This window comes from Epargyreus clarus, unplaced genomic scaffold, assembly GCF_041222505.1.
Source record: "Epargyreus clarus isolate Ecla_fem2 unplaced genomic scaffold, WU_Ecla_fem_2.2 ptg000033l, whole genome shotgun sequence".
Lineage (NCBI taxonomy): Eukaryota > Metazoa > Arthropoda > Insecta > Lepidoptera > Hesperiidae > Epargyreus > Epargyreus clarus.
Genome location: NW_027332238.1, coordinates 796,147 through 812,271, shown reverse-complemented (window position 1 = coordinate 812,271; position 16,125 = coordinate 796,147). Strand labels below are relative to the sequence as shown.

The 16,125-nt window shown below is 37.3% G+C and overlaps 1 protein-coding gene across 1 annotated transcript in view; it reads right to left on the bottom strand.

Moving 5' to 3' along the window:
- Positions 1 to 5,167: 5,167 nt before the first annotated feature.
- The window catches only part of LOC140755357 (uncharacterized), a 28,489-nt gene continuing 17,531 nt past the window's right edge, over positions 5,168 to 16,125 (bottom strand). The window contains exons 12-20 of the mRNA XM_073090552.1: positions 15,523 to 15,703; positions 14,387 to 14,472; positions 10,764 to 10,864; positions 10,067 to 10,138; positions 9,033 to 9,151; positions 8,251 to 8,324; positions 7,439 to 7,486; positions 5,748 to 5,792; positions 5,168 to 5,323 (exon numbers count right to left, since the gene is read on the bottom strand). Of these exons, the coding sequence (XP_072946653.1) occupies positions 5,755 to 5,792; positions 7,439 to 7,486; positions 8,251 to 8,324; positions 9,033 to 9,151; positions 10,067 to 10,138; positions 10,764 to 10,864; positions 14,387 to 14,472; positions 15,523 to 15,703 (719 nt within the window). The 3' untranslated portion in view covers positions 5,168 to 5,323; positions 5,748 to 5,754. The remainder of the gene's footprint in view (positions 5,324 to 5,747; positions 5,793 to 7,438; positions 7,487 to 8,250; positions 8,325 to 9,032; positions 9,152 to 10,066; positions 10,139 to 10,763; positions 10,865 to 14,386; positions 14,473 to 15,522; positions 15,704 to 16,125) is intronic.

Below are 16,125 nucleotides of genomic sequence, written 5' to 3'. Positions count from 1 at the left end.
GAATATATTCCCATCTGCTGTTGATTACAGATGTTCATACGGCAGTAGCTACTTACCATCAGGTGGACTGCATGCTCGTCTGCTACTCCTATATTATTAAAAAAGTTTATATTACTCGCATGATTTAGACGAATTCAAATTTAGGATCGTTTGGGTTATAGGGTGTCTAGAAAATAAGACATACATTCCAAAAATATTACCCTCCAATAGTAACTAGAGAATTATTAAATACTAGCTGTGCCCTGCGGTTTCACCCGCGTTAAAAACAAATAACGCGGGTGAAACCGCGGGGCACAGCTAATTCTAAAACATAAGTAGCCTAAGTTACTCCTTATTACATCAGCTACCAATAAAAGTCCCGTCAAAATCGGTTCAGCCATTTCAGAGATTAGCCAGAACAAACAGACAGACAGACAGACAAAAATTGTAAAAAATAATATTTTGGTGTATGTACCGTATGTATATTAATATATATGCATGTAGTAAAAAGCGATTATTTCAATATTAAAAACAGACACTCCAATTATATATATATAATCCTGAACTTACCACTGACTGACTGACATGCCGTTCTCCATGATGCCGTCTAGGAGCGACTTTGTTGTCTATGGCGGGTTTTCTCCTCTCCCCCCCGAGGCAAAGGGAAAAATATGAGATGCCATAGATTCAAGATGGCGGCCGATTTAAAAATTTTAACTTTTTTATTTATTGACTTTATGCTGATGCATGTAGTAAAAAGCGATTATTTCAATATTAAAAACAGACACTCCAATTTTATTTATATATATAGATTATACAAAGTACTTTTTATTTTAATTTTAAAGGCCTTTTTATATCTTTAATACGCTCATGAGGACTATAACCCTCTTTCTTTAAAATGTCATTAATCATCTTATCTTTATTTATCTTAAGTCATTAAGATGTCATCTTTAAACTGTATATCTTTATAATTACTCATCTTGGTAATTTCTTTTTTGGTTATTAAATTTTATTATGATTTCTAATCTTATTAGCTTCTAAGCTAGCGGCTTCGCTCGCGTTAAAAATAACATGCATACATATAACTGAAAATGTGTACCTTCATTGGAATGACAGTGGCGCCATCTGTCGAAAATTGGTCGTACCAACTCAGAAACCTTCGTGGGCTCACAACAACTTTGCTAAAGATCATCACATGGTCAAATGGTAGTTTACGATTCTATAAAGGACGCTAGCTGACCCGGCAACGTTGTGTTGCCATGTAAATAAAAAAAATGTTAAGGGTGAACAACCCTTATCACTAAGGGGTATGAAAAATAGATAGTAGCCGATTCTCAGACCTACCGAATATGCATATAAAATTTGGTGAAAATCGGTAAAGCCGTTTCGGAGGAGTACTGTTGAGTACGGGTTTGCAAATAAAAACTCCAATTTCAATCTTCCTGTTGTATTTTCTTATCTTGACCATATTACAAAATTCTTCTATTTTCCGGCGTGCCGGACCCTATTTTTAGCCACCTGAAGTGGCAAAGTGAGTGTTACAACCGACGGGGGGCTAACGCAGCAGTCGCTTTTATTCCCGTCTCGCTCACTTCCTATAGCCCTCTCTTTCTAGCACGCTATCTCGCTCATTCATATCCCTCTCTTTCTATCCTACGTGTATCTTTGTTTTCCTTTATTTATTTACATAGAATAACTTATTTCTAATACAATTGTACATAATGAATTATAAATCTTAACTAATTAACAATTTACGCATTTAAATAAAAAAAAATGTGAGCCGTCACGGGACGCCTGGCAGATGTGAAACATCGACATTATTTTGTAAAAGTAATATGCAGAAAATAACTTATTGTGATAGGAACTAAATATGACATAATGATAAAATAAAATATTACGATTTTTTTCCAGATAACGATGACTATTTATTGAATTCGATTGCGCATGACGACGCGTCGCCACACCGTACACACTACTGCATATAGACTGTATATATATATACCATCGTATAGCGGCATGCGTCGCCACGCCAGAAATCGGTTTTACGTGCGGCTATAGATGTTTCACATCAAACACAATTTAAAATCATAACTTAAAGACTATTTATTCGCCGTCCGCAACAAGTACCTACGGTAACTAACATTGTGACACGAGATTTTTTTATATTTAAGATATAATAATAATAATAATATTCTTTATTGTACCCAAAAACAATAGAATACTAGAATAAAAACATACAAATATTGAACGATACAAAAGGCGGTCTTATCGCTAAGACAGCGATTTCTTCCAGGCAACCTTAGGGTGAGGAGTTAAAGAGTGGATGATTATAAGAATAGGTAGGGTGCAAATAAATAATAGTTAAAATACTACCTACATAATACATAAAAACAAGTGTAAATTTAAAATATAATTATAAATAAATAAATAATTGACATACTTGATATAAATTAACGCTAATTAGTTTCTATTATGCACATAACTGAAAAATCAGCGGTGCCTGGGATTTGAACCTCGGAGCCCTCGACCGAGAGGCCGAGTTTCTTAACCACTAGGCTATCACACTTTTAACTTTAATGTTAATATACTAGCGGTTATATTTTAGCAAGTATAACGTATGTGCTTATTTACTTAACATTTTAACCTAGTTTTAACATTTAACACAACGCCGGTAGCACGATTTGTTAAACAGAGTTTAACTTCAGTTTAAGTTTGGTAGAACCCTCCGTGGTTCGACGGCGGCACCACCGCCATACCTATTTCTGTTATAACAGCAGTGTTAGGCGCTGCTGTGTTCCGGTTTGAAGTGTGGTAAAAGACATACTTATGCGCGGCGTTGCAGCTTAGTCCTCAAGGGTAGCGGCGCATCTGTGACTAACCTCAGGTAGAATATCTAATCCTATCTGGGGTTGATTACAGATGTTCATACGTGGCAGTAGTCACTTATCATCAGGTGGACTACATGCTCTTCTGCTAAGTACTCCTATATTATAAAAAAAAAAAAAAATCTTTCAAAACTTTTTTATTATCAAGTTAGTATGCATCTTTCACAATGTTTTCCTTCCCCGTTAAAGTAAGTGATAATTAACTTCTAATACGCACATAACTTTGAAAAATCAGAGCCTGGGATTCGAACGGACCCTTAAACGAGAGGTTTAGCTTCAAACGCTATTATTATATAAATAACACTAGTTTAATTAAACTACTCGATGTACACCACGATGGTTTCTCCACCTATTTAGCCAAGCTCAAAAAAGTTCCAAATTTTTGACGTAAATATATTTTTTTTTATTTAAATGTTATTAGTTATAGCTACATAGTTTAATAGTTTAATAGGAATTTTAAGTATGTATATACTATTGTATACATTCAATTTCTGTCATAGTAAGAACAGTTACTCAATAAGATAATAGATATAATTGTAATGTATATGATAGTCACTGCTGTATCTTATGTTGGTAGTCCCGAATAAATAAATAAAAAAATAAATAAACTATTGGTTAAGTGAACGTTAGTTAACATAAAGTTAACACGGTGTCACCGACTGACATACTATTTAAAGTGATAAATGAGTTGCAAATAAAAATCTAGCTACTGATAGGCTTATTCCAGAAAGCGGCCTTCATAAAACATATTCTGTGAAAATTATAGTCCTCACAATTGAATAAGCCCATTTTGACACATGCCATCCTAATGTCATTAAAGTTTTGAACAACTTTGTATGAACGTATAACACGTAATTGGAAAGTCAAATACTTATAAATATACAATACTTAATATTATTAGTACAGGATCCCTAGTATAGTTTTCATCATTTATTACTAACAAGCTGATTTTTCGTGAGTAGCTTCGTTTGGACAAGACGCCCAACATGTTTCTTTACAGCAATGTTGGTAAATGGTAGCTTGATAGGGGCAGCAAGGATAAAATATGTTGACAGGACAAATATTTTTTCACGTTATTTAAATAATTATCTTGATAATTAACAAAGAAAAATTTGGCTAGTAATAAATTTTTAGAATTCGTCCGGTCAACATATTTTATCCTTGCTGCCCCTATCAAGCTACCATTTACCAACATTGCTGTAAGGAAACATGTTGGGCGTCTTGTCGAAACGAAGCTACTCATGAAAAATCAGCTTGTTAGTAATAAATGATGAAAACTATACCAGGGATCCTGTACTATATAGCATTATTGTATATTTCGAAGTATTTGAATACAAGAATAATTAATAAAATTTATAAATTGTATTACACATTTTAATTCAGTCATAATGTGTCCAGAAACCAATTGATCCTATATCAAATATACAATTCAATACGATATTCTATACAATACGATATGGGGTTGTAATCGATTTATCGTAAAAACCGGTTTCTTTGGTTATCGATTTGTATCTCACATTTTTTTTTATAATATAGGAGTAGCAGACGAGCATGCAGTCCACCTGATGGTAAGTGGCTACTGCCGCCCATGGACATCTGTAATCAACCCCAGATAGCATTAGGTATTCCTACCTGAGGTCGGCCAGGTGCGCCGCTACCCCTGAGGACTAAGCTGGAACGCCTCGGAAAAGTCTGTCTCCCTTACCACACCCTTCAAACCGGAACACAGCAGCGCCTAACACTGCTGTTATTAGGTAGAAATAGGTGTGGCGGTGGTGCCGCCGGAGTCGAACCACAAAGGGTTCTACCACCTGCGATACACATACTTAATGCCGTAACGATGGCATGTGTCAAATAGAGCCTATTAAATAGTGACGACTATATCTACGAGTGTCTATCTATTACGGTTCAGGAGATTTTTGATGTGAAACATCTATAGCCGCACGTAAAACCGATTTCTGGCGTGGCGACGCATGCCGCTATACGATGGTATATATATACAGTCTATATGCAGTAGTATGTACGGTGTGGCGACGCGTCGCCATGCGCAATCGACTGTGCGATTCTCTCCCACTCGATCTGGCGTTAAGCCATCTTTCTCGCTACACTGAGCTCGAATACTATTTTATTTTATCATTATGACATATTTAGTTCCTATCACAATATGTTATTTTCTGCATATTACTTTTACAAAATAATGTCGATGTTTCACATCTGCCAGGCGTTCCTTGACGGCTCACATTTTTTTTTATTTTGTGTACAGAAATAAACGTTATTATTATTATTAAGATAGAGCCCTGTGACAGACGGAGAGACAGCGAAGTCTTAGTAATAGGGTTCCGTTTTTACCCTTTGGGTACGGAACCCTACAAATGAAACAATTTTAAATTGTTATTATTTTTAATTTAATTAATTGGATATAACTTAAGTCCTTCCTATACTGGATTTCTCGTAGACATCTGTAAATAAAAAGTATATTTTAGCAAAAGTATTTAAGTATTTAAAAGTATATATACGTATTTAAAAAGTATAATTAATTGTATTCAAAAATCCTATCATAATAGCTCATTTTTTATAGTAGTTAATATAGAAGTAGCAGATGAGCATGCAGTCCACCTGATGTTATGTAGCTACTGCCGCCCATGGACATCTGTAATCAACCCCAGATAGGACTAGTGCACTGAGGTCGGCCACAAATGCGCCGCTACCAGTGAGGACTAAGCTGGAACGCCTCGGATAAGTATGTCCCTTACCACACTTCAAACCAGAACACAGCAGCGCTACACTGCTGTTATAACAGAAATAGGTGTGACGGCGGTTCTGAAGACGAACCACAGAAGGTTTTACCTTCAAAACTACTTTAAAATATTAAAACAATATTACCAGACGTTCATTCTTTTTTAACAGCTTGAGCTTCAGGTGGTGCTTCTGAAATAAATAGAAATTAAAAATAAATAATATAATTCAAAAAACACTTAATTAGATATGTAGTCTTAACATACATAGATATTTAACATACTTAACATACATAGTAGACACATATTCTGATAAAATCTTTTGTTATAGCCGAATATCTATCATATACAATATTTATAATGAAAAGGATAACCGTTTATGGTCAATATTGTTTTTAGATAAAATTTAATAAATATACATATTATAAAATGTGTTTCTAGGTCGGGTCTGTCTGTATGAATTGAATATGTACTATCAAAAACTTGTAAACCTGCATAGATACATCGCCGTATTGTACTAGAGAATTGTAGATCTAACATATAGTCTGATTCATAATTAGGTGTCCAAAAAGTAAACAAAGGTGTTGTCCTATCAAGAAAATACGTTTCAAATGGTAGTCTCTTATTTTTGACAATATTAAAGTAATACAACAATGATAAAATAATAATCTAAATAAATTAAGGTTAATTCACATTTTCTAATATTTATATTACCTCAATTTTTTCCAGACAGTAATAGTAATAAAAAATAAGGTTTATGGTAGAAAATTAAAATGTGATAATGGTAACACACTCGGAATCCAAAACATTTCTTGTGCCGTCATTTTTAAGTTTCGTAGCTGATATTATTCATTTTCATGATTGTGATCGAACTCGAATGTTTTCTCGTTTTCATAGCGCGTTTGTTATATTGTGTACAGTTTTCGTTTTTTGTTGAATTTGTTAAAGTTTTTGTTTCTTGCTAATTTTGACAGTGACATTTCTTTGTTTACATTTTGGACACCTAATTATGAATCAGACTAAAGATAAGTAAAGATTACTCACTCCTAACAAGAAAATATAACCAGTTTTGACAATTGAAATTGTCACTGTCATCTATTTTCGTGTTTGAAAATATTTTTAAAATAGTTCTTAGAGCATTTACGAATAAAATGATATTTCTCCGCACTTTTTCTTCGATTCGTGTTTTTGCATCACCTAATTGCACATGTCGGCAGTGTTCCGCGTAAATTACACCATGTCCGTTGGAGAAGTAATGAGATAACAGTTAGCCATTTTTAATTAAATGGCTGATCATGTGGCTTCCTTCAATTACAAGGCGGTGAGATATCTATACTTATCTATATTAACATAAGACGCTTTCCACACTAGGATTCCCTGTATCGTGGGTGCAATGGACACACACAGAGACAAATAAACAAACACCCAGACCCAGAGAAATAAATCTAAATACATCATTTAAATATCTGTTTACCCGAGGATCGAACGCGTTACCCTAAGCATGTCAGAAGCATGGTGACCGTTCCGCCACACGTCAAATAAAATAGGTCCACCATTTTAGGGCGGCCACCATTTTGAATTTAAAATCCAATATGGCGGACAATTTGAATTAAGGCCAACGACGGCACTTACAAATTGTCAGGTACAATATTTTTCTTAAACTACTACCGGATCGGAACGCGACCTCTACTGAGAAGATCCGGTAAGAAACTCAGTGGGTTTGTCTTTTTTTTAATAATAATTATTCTCTTTTTTAATGCCATCATTTTTATGACCATATTACATCGATTGAGAGGCTAAATTCCAACATAAGGCATATTATATTATTAATATTACTACCTGTGGTTTCGCCGCCTTCAGCAGGTGCTTCTGTTGATCCAGCATCAGCTGTTCAAAAAATAAGATTTTTTATTTATATCAATATTCTTAGAGGCCGCCTATGGTCAATTATATTGTGCAATATTGCGAACTGTACAATATTATTGACCGTTTAGGGATTTTGAAGATTGCGAATGATTGACCAAAAATTTTGAGCTTGTTTAATTTTTATTGCACCATATTTTTCCATTTGATTGTACAGGGTCTACTGATTGAATAGTAAAAATATTGCGCAATATTAGTACTATTCTCAATCAATACTATTTTCCGACTGAATACGAGAACATTATACAGTTCGTATTATTGTGTAATATAATTGCACGTTTGGGTTCAGAGCGCTTTCAATCTTATTGTACAATAAAAAGTATTGTACAATGTTATTGTAGGTGTAGGGGCTGCCTTATATTAAACAATAAAAAACAAGGTTTAAGTAAAATCATTTCGTTTTGGGTATACTCAAAAAATCCTTTTATTTGATACCCATATCGTAAAATAAAATAATATGCAGCATGCAGTCCACCTGATGGTAAGTCTACTGCCGCCCATGGACATCTGCAATCAACCCCAGATAGGATTAGATATTCCTACCTGAGGTCGGCCACAGATGCGCCGCTACCCCCGAAGACTAAGCTGGAACGCCTCGGAAAAGTATATCTCCCTTATCTTATATCTTCAAACCAGAACACAATAGCACTACACTGCTGTTATAACAGAAATAGGTGTGGCGGTGGTGCCGCCGAGGTCGACCTTGGGTTATAATAAAGGTAGGTTACCTGTCACTGTCGTTTCTGGAGCTGGTGTGGTCGTTTCACCCCCAGGTTGTGGCTCCACCGCTGCTAAGGGATCTCTGTAGAAATATGCATGTAATGGCTTGCATTAATATCCCAGCTGGGCATGAGCCCCCTCCAGAAAGTTTAGGTCATTTGATAGATTGGTTAAAAACTGCTGGAGGCCAGTTATGAAGTAATTTTATCCACGAACATCGCTAACCCATTACTGTCCCACTGCTGGGCACGGGTCTCCTCTCAGAGTGAGAAGGATTAGGCCATAGTCCACCGCGCTGGACAAGTGCGTATTGGTAGACTTCACATACCTTTGAATTTTTTTTAAGATTACTCAGGTGTGCAGGTTTCCTCACGATGTTTTCCTGTACCGTTTAAGCAAGTGATAATAATTTCTAATACGCACATAACTGAAAAATCAGAAGTGTCCCCGGGATTTGAATCTCGGACCCTTGGATCAAGACACCGAAGCTCAACCACTAGGCTATCAGTGCGATGTATAGTGCAGGGTTCTATCACCTTCAAATGTCGAAACCTTCCTTCAAAGGTAGAAGCCTATGTTGTTCAACTCCGGCGGCACCACCGCCACACTTGGCCACAGTTGGTCACAGATGCGCCGCTAACCCTGAAGACTAAGCTGGTATGCCTCGGAAAATTATGTCTCCCTTACCACACTTCAAACCAGAACAGCTTCTCTTATAACAGATATAGGTGTGGCGGTGGTGCCGCCGGAGTCGAACCACAGAGGTTTCTTCCACCTTCAAAATAATTACCGAATCTCCATAATAGTTTTTGTGACAGGATCCCCAGCTACCAGGAACTCAGCTTGGTAGACCCCTTCGAAGGTGTCGCTGAACTCTGTTATCCTCACGTTGATTTCTGTAGCCGTGGCCTGCACATAAATATATTTGAGTGGCAGACGAGCATGCAGTCCACCTGATGGTATGTGGCTTCTGCGAGCGGACGTTATTGTTTTTTATATATATTTAAGCCTCAGGCCGTTTGTCCACCGCCACCGTCACCGAGCCGATACTGAGAACGAGTTTATTTCGGGCCGATTTTAATATGACGTGACGGCGATAGTTTGTCCACCGCGACCGATATCGTCGGTTTAGTTTGTTCCAGCTGTCACGCGTGTGACGGCAGTGTATGGACAAGTTCCAATGTGTTTTACATTGCCGGCACATCGGCCCGTCAAAATCTCGGTGCCGATGTAGCGATCACGTCGATCTACTCGAAATATTGGCGCTCGAGTGACGGACGTGCGGTGGACAAGCGGCTATAGTAAATGTATGTACGCTACTTCGACGCAGTCATTAATTATCGGTATCGGCTCGGTGACGGTGGCGGTGGACAAACGGCGTATCGATAAAGCAGACGTGCTACCTGATGGAAAGTCAACGCCTATGGACATTTGCAACACCAGAGGAGTCGCCAATTCATCGCCGGCTTTGAAGGAGAGCTCTTTTTGCACCTTATTTGAAGAGCCCCATGTCATAGCGCTCCGGGAATACCTCAGGAGGAAGTTTATTCCATATCTCACACGTTCGTGACAAGAACGTAATCAAACCCAGATAAGATTGTCCTACCTGAGGTCGACCACTGCGTTGCTACCCCTGAGGACTAAGCTGGAACGCCTCGGTAAAGTATGTCTCCCTTACCACACTTCAAACCAGAAAACAGCAGCGCTTAACATTGATGTTATCAGAAATAGGCGTGGCGGTGGTGCCGCCGGAGTCGAACCACAGAGCGGCCTACCACCATTTAATAGCCAGGAATTAAAAAAGTTCACTTTTTGAATACATACCACAAAGAAGGCCACAGAGCCAACTGAACTCCTCCTGCTAGATGATTCTAGAGGCACTCCATTTACGAAAACCTGTAAAAAAATATTATTTTTACTAATATGTATTACAAATCTGTAGATTCCTAGTAGACCTGATGGTAAGTGGCTACTGCCGTACGGACGTCTGTAATCAACCCCAGATAAGATTAGATTCCTACCTGAATTCGGTCACAAATGCGCCGCTACACCTGAGGACTAAGCTGGAATGCCTCAGATAATGTCTCTTACCCTCTGTGGGCTAGATGATGTCCAGACAGCGGCCGTGCTCCAACAGTCTCAGTTCGGAGCTTGTATATATGCAACATGTTGAGAAAACTTCGATAGCGTGATTCAGAAATGTGCAGCGCCATCTCTTGACGAGTAGTGGGAAGTCGCCATAACTTTTTGAAAATGGTATAGTCCGCGTAAAACTGCTAGTCCGCTCTGAATATAGAAATGAATCGCGTCGCCATAACAAATTGTATGACTACACCTGCTCGCAACAACTTCAGAGCGAACTAGCAGTTTGGCGCGGAATATAAAATTTTAAAAATCTCAAAGGTAAGTGAAGTCTACCAATACGCACTTGTCCAGCGCGGTGGACTATGGCCTAATTCTGAGAGGAGACCCGTGCCCAGAGGGACAGTAATGGGTTGATGATGATGATGATGATACTAACCTTATCAACACTACACTCTTCACAACTATAGGATATCGTTTGCTCGAACTGCTCTCCTTGTTTAGGCGAATTGACTGTTACCATCTGAGATATCACCACCGCTGTAACATTTACCATTTAATCATAAGCAAGTTTTTACGCTCTATTGTATTTATAGCACAACTGCCGCACGGTCTTACCCGCGTTAAAAAGTAAATCAAACGCGGGTGAAACCGCGGGGCACAGTTCTAAAATATAAATAGCTTAAGTTACTCGTTATTACATCAGCTACCTGCCAATAAAAGTCCCGTCAAAATTGGTCCAGCCATTTCAGAGATTAGTCAGATCAAACAGACAGACAGACAGACAAAAATTGTAAAAAAAATATTTTGGTGTATGTACCGTATGTATATATATATGTATATATATATATATGCCATATATATATGCATGTAGTAAAAAGCGGTTATTTCGATATTAAAAACAGACACTCCAATTTTATTTATATGTATAAGTAGATGAATTTATAAGTCATGTTGTTATACCGTTAATATTTTAAAATGTGACGATAAATCATGTAGCATTGCTAAAGTATAAAAAGCTCTATTGCTACTATGCAAATGATTGAAAATGCAATAATAAGTATTTTTATTACATTGTGAAAAAATAATTTATATTGTAAGAATAAGTCATTTTGTTATTCTGATATTTTAAAATGTTAGAATAGGTCATATTATTGTTGCGTTCATCATATTTTAAAGTGAAATAGTAAGCCATATTCTTAAAATGTAATAATAAGTCATGTTGATCCGTTTTTAATGTTTTTACAGTGCAATAATAAGGCATGTTGTTATAAAATTATTATTTTAAATTTTAAGTATAAGTCATGTTGTTAATGTTTTTAAAGAGTAATATGTTGTCATGTTGCATTGTCAATTTAATCATAATTAATTAATTACCAGGCGCTGAAAAAAATAGATAATATATTAAAAAACAAATTAGATGAAAATTATTAAGATAAACTCTAATTTTCGATTTTCTTTATTTATATTCTTTATTTAATATTCCTAAACGGTGAAGGAAAACATCGTGAGGAAAATGCATACCTGAGAGACTTATATTAAAAAAAAATCTCAAAGGTATGTGAAGTCTACCAATACGCACTTGGCCAGCGCGGTGGACTATGGGCTAATCCTTCTCATTCTGAGAGGAGACCCGTGCCCAGCAGTGGGACAGTAATGGATTGATGATGTTGATGAAGATAGACTATCCTATAAATATAGCTATACCCTAATTAAATATTGTAATTAAAGAAGATCATTCTAGAATGTTCTAGAAATTTACGGCAATCTTTAGATCATTCTTAAAAGTTTGAAAAATCAACATGAGCATGCCTTAAGCGGTCATGTCATTTTTTTTCTTTTTTTTATGTCAGGAAATCTTGGCACGAGTGGCTTCCGCCATAGGCCGGTGGAAGGTGATGTCGGGCTTCAACCGACTAAACACCTGACGGTGTCCCTCCACATCACTATGGGGTGGAGCCGCGGGAACACTTGCGCACACTTCCGCGACTCCACCAGTGCTTCGACCGAGTCGTAGTCGAACTCGCCTCAAGGGGGGATGATTTTCTCCCCCGCTACCGATGTCGGCGTGCCGGAACACAAGTTTAGTTTAGTAGTATTTATTCGTAAACTTTCTCTAAAAATGTTTTTATTTGTTAAGAATTAAAAAAAAGAACTTACTAATAAGCTGTTTGTGGCTTCATTCAATTTCATGGCGGCGAAGTATCTTTACTAATCTATGAGCACTTGCACTTATTTTGGAACTTTCTAAATTTTTCTAGAATATTCTAGAACTTTCTAGATCAGTCAACAAATTTTCAGAACTTTCTAGATCATTCTAGAAGTTCTCTAAGACTTTCTAGAAAGATTACAACCATCGCACATATGTTGGAATTGTCTAGATCATTTCAGGATTTTTTCGAACTTTCTAGAAGATTCTAGATTGATTACATCAATTGCACACATTTTGAAACTTTGAAAATTTCAGAAAATTTCATAACTTTCCAGAAGCTCACATGAGTTAGAGATGGACATGTATATATTATTCCACATTTACATTAGTTAGAGAAGGACAGATATATTATTTCACATTTTCGCTACCCACAACCACCCACTTCCACCCACCCCGACCAAACTCCCTTACGCACAACAGAAAACCAAGGGGTATCTACCATCTCAACAGGAAGTTGACATTACCATTTTATATATTTAACGAGCTTTTGCCCGCGGCTTCGCTCGCGTTACGAAGTAATATTTTCATCCCCTATTTTATCCTCTTGGGGGTAGAATTGATCAAAATCCTTTCTTAGCGGATGCCTACGTCATAACATCTACCTGCATGCCAAATTTCAGCCCGATCCGTCCAGTGGTTTGGGCTGTGCGTTGATAGATCACTATGTCAATCAGTCACCTTTGAGTTATATATATTTAGATATTTAGATTGAATTAAAATAGGGTACAATTTAAGATATTATTGTTATAATATCTGGAAGCCACTTGTTATTCTTACTAAACATAGATTAGTTAAGATTACTCGCTCCTAACAAGAAAATGTCACCTTTCGACAAATGTCACTGTCATCTATTTTCGTGTTTGAAAAATATTAAAAAATGTAGTTTTTAGATCATTTAAGAATGAAACGATATTTCTCCGCACTTTTTCTTCGATTTCGTATCTTAACTGCGCATGTCGGCATTATTCCGTGTAAATTACACCATGACAGCCATTAAACGGCTTCCTTCAATTACAAGTCGGTGAGATATCTATACTTATCTATGCTTACTAATTATTATTATTATTATTTTTAATTAAATAGAAATACTCACAACTATCTGAAAATTAATTAAATATTATTTAATTTTGTTATAAAAAAAGGTGAGTCGACTCCGTCACACCTATTTCTGTTATAACAGCAGTGTAGCGCTGCTATGTTCTGGTTTGAAGTGTGGTAAGAGACATACTTTTCCGAGGCGTTCCAGCTTAGTCCACATAGGTAGCAACGCATTTATGGCCAACCTCAGTAGGACTCTAATCTCATCTGGGATTGACTATAGATGTCCATGTGCGAAAAGAGTAAATAATGCGAAAATTTAAATAGTCTACATATAACTCGTTCGATTCCCGGCTAGGGAAAAAGATATTTTAGAAAACTGATGATGCAGTTTTAGTTTTTATCAAAATCGGCCTCGTTACTCCTGTCAGCATTTTTCGCTAATCCTCATAGTTTCGGATTTGGCCTTGAAGGCCTATTTGCAAAATTCACCCTGTATATTTTAGCAGTAATAGTCTAGTGGTTGAAATTAGGCCAGTCAATCGAAGAGTCCGAGGTTCGAATCCCTGGCAAAATTTCTAAATCATTATCAGAACCCTGATTTTTAAAAGCTATGTGCGTATTAGAAGTAAACATGGTGAGGACATCTGCATACCTGAGAGATGTTTAAAAAATAGTTCTCAAAGGTATGTAAAGTCTACCAATACGCACTTGGCCAGCGCGGTGGGTTATAGCCTAATCCTTCTCATTCTGAGAGGAGACAGTGCCCAGCAGGACAGTAATGGATTGACGAATAAATAAATAAAACTTACTATCAATAATGGCTAGTACTTTCTTGTAAACTTTCTCCTTTTCTCTGAAAAATCCCATGTAGACGCAAGCATGGGAGTTGTCGAATCTGAAATAGATAAAATAGATAATTACATCATGTTCTTATTTATTTAAATAATATAGAAGTAGCAGACGAGCAGTCCGCCTGATGGTAAATGGCTACTGCCGTATGGATATCTGTAAACAACCCCAGATAAGAGTCCTACATGAAGTTAGCAACAGAGACATTACTTCTGGACTAGGCTGGAACGCCTCGGATATACATATACGTGTCCTATACCACCCATCCCAGAAAACAGCAATTCCTGTTTCTTTCTTATATGTATAATATAGCAGTGATAGCCTAGTGGTTAAGAAACTCCGCCTCTCGAGGGACCGAGGTTCAAATCCCAGGCTCCCATTCCCATTCCCATCCCACCTCTGATTTTTCAAAATTATGTATGTATTAGAAATTAATTATCACTTGCTTAAGCGGCGAAGGAAAACATCGTGAGGAAACCTGCATACCTGAGAGATTTATATATAAAAAAAAAACTCAAAGGTATGTGAAGTTCACCAATACGCACTTGGCCAACTCGGGCTATGGCATAATCCTTCTCATTATGAGAGGAGACCCGTGCCCAGCAGTGGGACAATAATGGGTTGATGATGATGATAGGAGTAGCAGACGAGCATGCACCATCTAATAGTAAGTGGCTACTGCCATATGCATATCTGTAATCAACCCCAAATATGATTAGATATTCCTACCTGAGGTCGCCCACTAATGCACCGCTACTTCTAAGCTCTTAGCTGGACCGCCTTGGAAAAGTCACCACACTTCAAAACGGAACACAGCAGCTTAACACTGCTGTTATAACAGAAACAGGTGTGGCGGTGGTGCCGCCGGAGTCGAAACACACGGTTCTACTTTCAACTTATCTTACATTTTTTTCTTTTTGGTTTCGAGGAGGACACCTTCAAAAGGTACCCAGTGCGGTGTTAGCGACACAGAGTTATGTAGGATTCTTAACGCACTAAAACCCCCCCGGTGGCCGTTCTCGGCGCTGCGTAGAGGACTCCGGGATCTCTAAACGAATGCAACCGGAGTATCTTACAAACCTAATATAATACTAACCTGGGAAAGTTAAAGCTGATCAAATTCGACATGGGCACAATGGACACCCGTCCGGCAGAGAGCACACTGTCTCCATTGCACAGGATGTCCGTCAGCGCGCACTCAGTGCAGCTGTAGTTCATCGTGCGGTCGAAATGACCGCCCACGTCGTATGACGCGAAGATACGGACCGTGCTTATTACTGGGGAGTGACATTGAATGGGAATTAATATCGGAATGGAAATGAGGATGATGATGATTATGAAAATGAGGATAATGATATTAATGATGATGCGGTTCAGGATGAGGATAAGAACGCGGATGAGAATTAGAGTAAGAGCTCGATTGAGAATGAGAATCAGAACTCGGATGAAAATGACAAGGGCGCGAATAAGAATAAGAACGCGGATGAAAATGAGAATAAGAGCGTGAATGAGAATGAGAATGTGGATGAGAATGAGAATGCGGATGAGAATGATGCTGTAGGTGAGGATGAGAATGATTTATATATTTACACACTATGTTTTATAACAGAAATAGCAAACTGAAAAATAAAACTAAAACACTGAAACACTGAAATAATACTGAAAAATTAAAAAAAAGGTAAAAAAGACCCAAAAAAAG